Genomic DNA, 10,015 nt, shown 5'->3' with positions numbered 1-10,015 from the left:
ATATTTCAGATTGTCTACGCACAACTTCTCTTCCTGGTGTGCACCAAAATAAGGGTACAGAGTATGCAGGATTAGTGCTGCCTGTCTGAAGTAAGGGGAGAATAGTAAGTAAAGGACATTTTATTCTCCACCCCCACATCTTGCTAGTACTTTGCAGCTCCACTCTGGAAGGGAAGAATCCTTCATTTCAACTAAGATGCACGTGGGAATTTGTAACCAGTTTACAAGTGGTAGAGCAGCTAGGAGGTTCATGTCCTTGCCTGTCTCTAGAAAACCCGACCACATCACACTTTCATCTTCCCTATGCCTTGGTGGGGAGTAGGGGTAGTAGGAGAACCCTCTTCAAATTATGGGTGGAATCAAGTGGTGAAGAGTTGCAATCCTGTCATGAACCGGAGCACCAATTTTTTTTTAAAAAAATTGCTACATACGCAATCAAATTGCAATGAGTAGTTTTCCCAAACTGCTGGAGTCTTAAGGTGCCCGAGAAAGGGCTGCAGATAAGGGGTGGGGAAAGAAGGCCCCGGACAATCTCATTGTCTTTCTTGGGCTTGTCCCTAGGGAAGAGTTTCCCATTCAAAAGGGCCAAGTTGTCCAACGTCAGACTTGCAAATCAAGGTAAATTTACACGCACGTGAACTATTTTTAATCTGTTTAACATGGGGAAGTCCCGGTAAATCGACTTTTCCGACAAGAAGCTGAAAAACGTTTTTGGGTTTCTTGAAAATCCCGGCAGTGAAACAGGAACTTAAGCGTTGGCTCCTAGAGTCCATGCTGTTAAAGGCAGCATTTTCCTCCGACTCAAGGGGCCTTTTCTGCAGCAGTGGAATGACTTTTTGTGCCAGAGGAAAGCACCGCCATTATTGGAACAGATCTAAAGGATCCAACCCTTGAGTTTAAGAGAGGTACCAAAGCCCTGAGATGTATTCCGCCACTGTTTTCTTACCAAATACCCATTTGATAAAGGGAAAATAAAATCATGATAAATGAAAAAATAAAAAGATGGTGGTGGGGAGATTAGTAACTGAAATGCACAGGTATTTCTACATTTGAAGATTTACATTCCAGAAAAACAGAATACACGGTTGGGATGAAGAGAATGGTTCGTACTGGAAACCAGTTGACGCTAAACCGGGCATCCACAGCTGTAAAAAAAAAAACAGGGGGGGGGTAATAAGGAAATTCCCAATGATCACACACATTCAAATACTGGTTTAAGACCCTGAGATGAACCTGCCCTACCATCATGAGAATAAAGGTGGTCGATCCAGCAAATTAACTAGATGGTGATTACAATACAATAACTAGGATTCACAGACGAAGACCTAAACTCCTGGCCCAAACAAGCACCAAGATGGCTCTATGAGGCCTTCAACCCATGCACAGAATTTCTTTTCTTATTTCCTGGAAATTATCAAGTGAATTCACAACATGTCCTCTGTTTCTGCACTGGTACCTTCAGTGCCCACTCAAGCATTGGCACACAGATTTGTGCAGAATGTGAGACCTGCAGTGGCCATGCTGTGGTTCCCTTCTAATGGGGGGTGCGTGCTAATAAAGGGGTCAAGCTCCAAGCACATGCATCTGGCAGGGATGCAGAAAAGTTGTACTTGATCATGGGGTAAAACTCCTTGTGCCTGCGTGCCATTAAATCAGCTGCATTAACATCTGAGACCACAACAGCTCAACATCTCTGGGCTTTTCTTTGGTTTTAAATCGGTAGAAGCAGGAACACGAGAGCAGTACAGACTCCAAAACAGAGGAAAGATATCGCACGGAAGGACTGTGCACCACTGCTAAAAGGGATGTGCCCATGTACTTCCCCTCCAGCGGCCGATGGAGAGAGAAGCTGGTTTGATATTTTGTCCGCTCAGAAGGAATTGCACAACTTTGAATGCACGGGTTAAAATGCCGAGTTGTTTCCCATGAATTCCAGGAAGGAAGAAGTTAAGATGAAGAGGGATGACGAGGAATCCAGAGGCTGGATTCAATTTCAGAAGCCAGATTCATTCCCACCAGGAGCTAAGCTAGATGGTTAATCTCTGTTCTTCAACATGAAGCCCATTTGTTCACTTCTGTTCTTCAACATGAAGCCCATTTGCCCAAACACCGGTTTTGGCTACCTATGAACTTACTCTCTGGTACTCAAGAGAAGTATTCATGGGTTCGAAGAGGGGGAGCACAGTGCGATAGATTGCCCAAATGAATAAAGCAGTACTAATTCTCGCACCATGGAGATGTCTGGTCTTGGCTAACCCTTAAGTCAAATATAATCACTTTCTGTGCCATCATAGCTTGTTTTCTCCGGGAATTCCTGGCAAATTGCATTCCGGATTCTGGTCTGGTCTTGGGAGAGGTTCAGCCTGTTGACAACCCACATTTGGGAGTTGGATCTAAGAAACTAACAAGCTGTCACACACGGCTTGGCTTGTGGCCTGAACCTTTTGTCAAGCCATCAATGGTACCATGATGCATACCCCCGGAAGATGAAGGAAAAAATCACAGATTGGGGGGGGGGGGAGCCGTGAATCTTCCAGTTAAAGAAGGAAACAGCCACACAACCATTTTAATGTGTTACCAGCAAGATTGGCTGGATTCACACAGCTAGCTAGATTCACAGCAAGGAGTTTTTCTCAGGCATTCCCGCTGCCAATCAGGCATTCCCACTGCCAATGTGGATGCATGCATATTCTACCGGCCACAGAATTGTGGATTCAAGCAGGAGGTGGGGTGGGGAGAGCTAGAGAGAGATTGCCAGTTTAGAACAACTCTCAAACCATTAACAACCAAATAGCTTTTTCGTATTTATGCTCCAGAAGATTGCTTTAGGGCGGTAGTGTAGGCAGACAGATAAGAGAATTGGAAGTGGTTGGTGGACACATGTATTTCTTTTAATCCAGAGTTACCTCTGGCCAAGCAGGGTGGAAACAATACCAAAACCTGCAAAGCCTAAGGGTGTTTGTGTTCCAGGTGACCAAGATTTGTTCAAACCATTTCTAACTCTCGAGGGGGGGGGGGGAAATCCTGTCTCCAGCCGAGGTTTTCATCTAGGTGATGGTAAATCCAAGACGTTTCTATATGACACGCATTCAGAAGAAATGTCCACTGACTGATGGAAATGACAAGGGAAAGCCACCAAACCAACCAGAAAACCCAGACTTCAGAATACTCCTCTTTGGCAATCTCTGTTAACATTGGGGAAGGCAAAAACAAAACAAAACCAGCCCATAATAATCTCAAAGGCATTACAACCATTTCTGTCCTTTGGAATGCACAGCAGAACGATCCTCGGCTTTCTCAGACCCTTTTCTTTGGCAAGATGCACATGAAACAAACAAACAAACAAAATTACCTATCTACCAAGCTTACCATCAAAGCATTTGGTATTTACATTCTAACTGTCTTAACCTTCACAGTGGCATTAAAGTGCAGAATTTGTTCCATCTCTGAAAGACAGGCTTCCCTAGCTAGCCAGCTCCCTGCAAAACCAAGCCAAGGTTGGCAGAAACCAAGCAGAAGGCAGGCAAGGGCAGGGCGAGCTATTTGTAGTGGGAAAGGGGGGCAGGGGAAACGCCCCTTTCGAGCTTCCTTCTGATCTGAGACGTGTTTCGAGAAAGCTGAGCTTGCTACCCGTTTAGCCCGACGCAAGGCTGCGACGCTTCAGCGAATGAGGTTACTGGCCTCTTGCGTTATCTTCTAGATCCGCAAAGCGAGAGAGAGAAAGAGAGAACATGAGGCGCGTTGGGAGGCAAACACAAGTCGCGAAGGTAGGAGGGGAAAAAAATCAAGACAGCGCACATCTAAAAAGAACATGACGGGGGCTAGGAAGAGAGGCTCGCTTGTGCCACAATGTCCACGCTGGGAAACATGCCTGTTACGACTCGTAGCGAGTCCCGCTCACCTCTTGTGGCCGATGGCTGTCTATGCCTAATGGGATGACGGCAAAAGATCCGCGAGCCTCCATGGACCACTTGTCAGGAGGACTTCCTGTAATAATTTGCAAACAACAAAAGAGGTGCAGATGGCCTACCCGTGTCCCCCTCCCCAGTTTGACAGTCAAAGATGATACCGCCCCCAACTTCCCACAAGTGAAGTGAGCAGTCTTGACTAACTTGTGCAGCTGCACTGCATGCATCAAACATTGCTCATTAACCTGCGACAGCCTGCGCGAGTGAACAGGAAAACAAGGACAACCCAAAAGCATTACCAGTTCTTTTCAACGGAACGGCACGGGGTTCTACCGCCTGCAGCAACAAGCAGGTGGTCCGCCAAAGTAACAGATAACTCACATCTAAAAATAAAATAAAAAGGAGAGCTGTTACCCCTTCACGCACACAGCTAATGCTTGGCTTCCCTCTAGAACTACAAAAACGGAAGTGTCATTTGGAAATAGAACCCTTTTTTCAAGACCTGGGTTCGCCTGGAGCGGCAAATCCCCCCCATGTCGTTTCACATGCACCTCTGCTAGGTTTGATGGGCTTTGTCAGACAGGAAAATCCCAGAGGGAAAACCTGTTATGATAAACACAGGGCCGCCAGCAAAAATGTCAGCCATGAGTTGGGCTCTCTCTCACTGTAACAGGTAGGGAAAGTTATCCTGGACCCCAGTGTTTTCAAGGTGCACATTTCTCCATTCGCAAGCAGCTTCAGTGGTAGCTTATGGCAGGGAAGCACATATAATAAAACTTGCCTGGTGCACCAGAGTTATCACTATGTGTTACGGAAGAAGAGTACTTGACACCGGGCTGCCATTTTGAACGGCAGCCTTGCATTTACTACAACACATAGTCGTTTTGTGCATTAAAATATATATATTTAGATGAGATGAGAGCTATTCCATAAACAGCACCCACGGCCTTTTTTCAGTCATGGCTTTCTCCGTTCGGTACACAAGGAGCATGGTTTGCCCGCAGAAACGCCACCACAAGCTACGTTAGCGATGGCGTCGGACCTCTTGTGCTACTTGCAAAATATGGACCCAATCCTCCCAGCACAGGTGACACAACTGAACGAGCGTGACTTGAATCCCGAGTACACTCCCTTGCTTAAAAAAACAACAGGGCAAATGTTATGGGTGAACGTCCAACCATAAGCTTGCTTCTTATGCTGAAAGTTACTCCCCGATGTCTACACCCATGTCTAAAATAACAGCACACATAAACAACACGAACCCAGATAAGAACTGTGAACTGCAACGTTCTAGAGGTGGCTCTGCCATTCGAATCGTCCAACTGTGCCCATCGCTCATTCAAGGCAGGATGCTAATCTATGTATTCAGGCCATAAGGGGGCAACTGGAACTGTTACCCGCCCCCCAACGAATACCAATACAATTCTAAGTAGCACACCTTTTGTGCTTTACTTGAAGGTTGCCTCGATCGTTCTGAAGACAGTCTGTTTTTTAATGGGTTATTTGGGCCCCGCACATTTAAGAGATGCTTAATCCCATCGGTAAACTGCATTACTTCTATCATGCGAAGTGCTGGGCATGGCCAGTGATCTCCCCTGGCCCTGCACCAAGCATCAGGGGTGGGGGGGCTTGTTTACACTAATAGCAGGCGAGGCGGTGTGACAGTTCCTGACCTGTACCGATTCAGCCTGCAGGTGGCAGTGCCACACTGGGGATCCCCCGCCCCAATATGTCAGGCAGAAGGCTAAGCTAGAATCTGTCTCCCTTATATCTGGTTTTCTATGTGCGGGGGGTTTCTTTGCTTTTTTTAATCCAATCACAAGATCTCCCCACCTGCACACAGTAGCCGTCCGGTTGAGGAACAGTTTTACCACCTCATGTTCTTTGCACTCAACCTAGTAAACCAGCTACGGGCATTCCTCTCTCCTACAGACACACTTATGCGCTACTTTGCTTTGCTTCTGGCACAATGATGTTGCCTTTTCATCCCCTGGTGTTTCTGAAATTTCTCCTCCGTGCTTTTGCTCCTCAATTCCTTGCAGAGGCCTTTTTCCACGGCCCTGCAGTACAGAGGAATTGTGGGAAGGGGGGATGAAACCCAGTTGTCACACAGAGCTCAAAGCACAATATGGAATTTTTCACAGCACTTCAAAAGCTAGGAAAATAGGCCAGAACACAAACACACACACGCATGCACAGATGGTAATCAGGAGACACAGTACACAAAAGCAGACATCAGGAGCGAGAGAATTCTTCCAGAAATATAATGTCATGTTTTTGTGAGAAGAACACAGGGAGGTTTAGCTACAAAAAATGAAACAGTGCAGAGACAACCTTCCCCTGCCCTCAAACACCCAGGGAGCAGGGAGAGAAACACCCCGAACCAAAAACCCCGACCCACAAACCCTCAAGGTTCACTGCATGGACTGTACATTAAAATTAAACGCTAACAGCAATCAGGATGAGAAGTGATGAGTTAAAGGGCTAGGATTTAACAGAATGATTGAGCGCAGCAGGAAGAAAGGAAAAAAAGGATGGCCAGCAAGCGTGAAAGAGAGAGAGAGAGAGAAAGACATAAAGATGGAAACAGAGAAATGACAAAGTCCAGGGTAAGACACCGTACGAGGAACACTGATTGCACAACGGCCCCCTTTCAGGATCGCGAAAGGAAAGGCATCAATATCCAGGATATGACTATGCAAAATATATACACAAATCGAGATTAGGTATGTATATATGTACACGTAGGTAGCTCTGTACACATACAAGGAGGGAAGAATTCTGCCAAGCTTCAGTGCCTGGTCGAAGGGTCGCCACGTAGAAACCGGCTGTTCCAGATTGTGACTCGCTGCGACAAAAAAAAATGACCATGTAAAAAAAGATGGTCGGAATCATTCCCAGCCGTCTTTGGGCCTAGCTGAAAAAACAGTTATTTCCGTATCACTGCGTATTCGAATCCCATGCCGGAATCTTTTCCAGGGTGCGTCGGAGAGAACGCCGCACAGGATCGACGGGCGCGGGTTGCTGCTGCTGCGGACACCGCTCTGGCCAGTGACCGAATCATGCCCCTGTCACCCCGCGCAACTTAGTCACGGTTTACAGGGTTTGTAAAGTTGGGGGAACCGCGACGAAGCTCCAAATCGCCTGGCGATTCCGCAGACGAAAAGGCGCAATTGCTGGATCCCCCTTGCACGTCGGCACAGTTCTGGGGAGGGGGTCAAAAATACGTAAAACCGGGATTCCCCACTAAAACTAAGAAGTGTGTGGCAATTCCAAACACTTGGATCTTGGGGATTTCCATAAAGCTGGCCTGAGCTCAGGACAAAACTGGATCACTCCTCCCTCCCCCACTCCCCCCCCCAAGAAACTCATGCGTGTGGTCGGTCTTTGGTCTTCAGGTAGGAGCGCGGCATCGTGGACAGCCACAGAGGTTCCAACACAAACCAACTTCCAACGAGGTAACTCAGCCCGGCGACAGCTTCCTTTCTGTTCCCCAAAAAGAGCTGCGAACTGCTGCAAAGGCCAAGGCCTGTTTCGCCTAGTGTTCGGCATCCATGGCATCCAAGTATTTCGCTTCAATAATCCTGGGGAGCAGGTTATACCTGGGTTGAAGAAGAAGAGTTGGTTTTTATATACCGACTTTCTCTTACCACTTAAGGAAGGAACAAACTGGCTTACAATCACCTTCCCTTCCCCTCCCCACAACAGACACCCTGTGAGGTAGGTGAGGCTGAGAGAGCTCTAAGAGAGCTGTGACTAGCCCAAGGTCACCCAGATGACTTCATGTGGAGGAGTGGGGAAACCAACCCGATTCTCCAGATTAGTGTCGGCAACTCATGTGGAGGAGTGGGGAAACCAACCCAGTTTCTCCAGATTAGAGTCCGCCGCTCCAAACCAGCGCTCTTAACCACTACACCATGCAGGCAGATGAACAATTAGGTCCAGGTTGACCAAAATCAGGGGCCCCAACCCTTCTGAACCTGTGGGCACCTTTGGCGCTGCCAGGGACGCTGCCAGCGGATCGTACCTGATGGGAATCATTCCTATCATGATGAGCGGGAAGATCATCTTCATGTAGGGCAGAGGAGACATGCCGAAGCCGCAGAGAATAAGCAGCTGGAGGACCTGCAGGCCGGTGAAATAGTGGATCTTCCTCTGGGGGACCCGGCGGATGTAATGGGTTGGAGGGTAGGCGGTCTGGAAGACACGGCAGTCTTTAGCATGGAGCCCGTTCCCCCGATTACAAGCCAAACTGTCACCCACATCAATTAAAGAGCCGCCCAGCATCAGCTGGCTACTAAGAGGGAGCGTGCCGATCCCAGCTGGCTTAGCTCCGACACGCTGCAAAATCACCTTTTATTTTAAGGATGGCTAGTTTCAGAAAGGAAGAAGAGTTGGTTTTTATATGTCGACATTCTCTACCTTTTCAGGAGACTCAAACTGGCTTACAATTACCTTCCCTTCCTCTCCCCACAACAGACACCCTGTGAGGCTGGTGGGGCTGAAAGAGACTCCTTAAAGATAGAGAAAAACAGGGTACAAAAACCTACTCCTACTCCTTCATTTTAAACCCCGCAAAAAGCAGGCAACAGGCAAGTCTTGCAGCACCTTCTGCAGATCTCTAGGACGGGGGCTCCCCATGCCTCTTCAGGGAGCCCATTCCACAGAGCTGGAGCCACGCTGGAAAAGGCCCTGGGCTCTGGTCGATGCCAGACAAGCCACCTGGAGTGGTGGGATAACCAACAGATGGCTGCTGGATGACCAAAGCTGGCGCACAGGGCCATGTGGAAAGAGACGGTCTTTGCATTTGAAGTATGAATTGCCATCTGAAAGGGGACCTCCATCAGATCATAAAGTCCAGAGGCAAATTACCAAACCACACCATGATTTGTTGTCAAGCACATTAGCCGTGGCCGAGTAAGAAGAAGAAGAAGAGTTGGTTTTTATACCCTGATTTTCTCTACCTTTTAAGGAGACTCAAACCGGCTTACAGTCGCCTTCTCTTCCTCTCCCCACAACAGACACCTTGTGAGGTAGATGTGGCTGAGAGAGTTCTGAGAGAACTGTGACTAGCCCAAGGTCACCCAGCAAGCTTCATGTGGAGGAGCAGTGAATCAAACCCGGTTCTTCAGATTAGAGTCTGCCACTCATGTAGAGCAATGGGGAGTCGATCCTGGTTCTCCACATTAGAGCCCTCTGCTCATGTGGAGGAGCGGGGAATGAAACCCAGTTCTCCAGATCAGAGTCCGCCACTCTTAACCACTATATCACATTGGCAGAACTATCTGAGGCAAACGCAACCCCCCTCCAACAGCCAGGAGGTGAAAGTTTTCTTTTCTGGAGTGGAGAATTGGAATTTCTTTTTTGGTAGCCCCCCGGGTGGCACTGTGCCCAGCGAATTTTGCTGCGAGTGCACAAAGATGTCAATAAAACAGAGTACGAGGAGGAGCAGCCCAGACCATAAAAACAACCTGAGGCATTTTAACAGCGGTGTTTTCACGCTGCGGGTAATCAGCTCGTGGTTACGAGTTTCCTCAGGAAACAGAGGCTCAGAGCCATCCGCAGCCCTCTCCCCCTGCCCGGCTCGCAGGCCTTCCGGCTGCGCTTACCTGCTCTTTCAGCAGGAGGGCCACCCTCTCGAAGAGCTGATTCCCATCGATGGAGGTCAAGGCGATGTAGAGGAAGAGCCCGTAGAGGACGGGCTTCGGGATCAGCTGAAGCGGGAACGGCAGCAGCAGGAGCGAGAGGCCCACCAAGGAATTGGCCACCAGGGTGGTCAGCCGGGTCTCCTTCACGCTCACGATCCTGGGGTGGAGGAGGAAGCACAAGTCAGAACGCCCTCAAGTCATGTATTATTTCACAGGGACTTTTTAAAAAATCTCAGCATGCTTGAATTGGCTTGCAAAACCACCAAGAGAAATATTATCACCCCACGATAAACTCCAAATGCAACACTAAAGAACATAAGAAAAGCCCTGCAGGATCAGACCCATCAAGTCCAGCAGTCTGTTCATACAGTGCCTCTAGGAAGCCCACAGCATTTACAAACCGTCGGTGTGTCCCACATTGCTTCCAGTCAAATGGGTTTGGCAGGTTTTTCAAAACCA

At 48.2% G+C, this 10,015-nt stretch overlaps 1 protein-coding gene across 1 annotated transcript in view; it reads right to left on the bottom strand.

Moving 5' to 3' along the window:
- Nucleotides 1-7,446: 7,446 nt before the first annotated feature.
- SLC4A11 (solute carrier family 4 member 11) overlaps nucleotides 7,447-10,015 on the bottom strand; it is a 152,251-nt gene continuing 149,682 nt past the window's right edge. The window contains exons 18-20 of the mRNA XM_056855771.1: nucleotides 9,518-9,713; nucleotides 7,936-8,105; nucleotides 7,447-7,510 (exon numbers count right to left, since the gene is read on the bottom strand). Coding sequence (XP_056711749.1) covers nucleotides 7,447-7,510; nucleotides 7,936-8,105; nucleotides 9,518-9,713 — 430 coding nt within the window. The remainder of the gene's footprint in view (nucleotides 7,511-7,935; nucleotides 8,106-9,517; nucleotides 9,714-10,015) is intronic.

The sequence above is a fragment of the Euleptes europaea genome, chromosome 9, assembly GCF_029931775.1.
Source record: "Euleptes europaea isolate rEulEur1 chromosome 9, rEulEur1.hap1, whole genome shotgun sequence".
NCBI classification, from domain to species: Eukaryota; Metazoa; Chordata; class Lepidosauria; order Squamata; family Sphaerodactylidae; genus Euleptes; species Euleptes europaea.
This window is presented reverse-complemented; position numbering and strand designations above follow the sequence as displayed.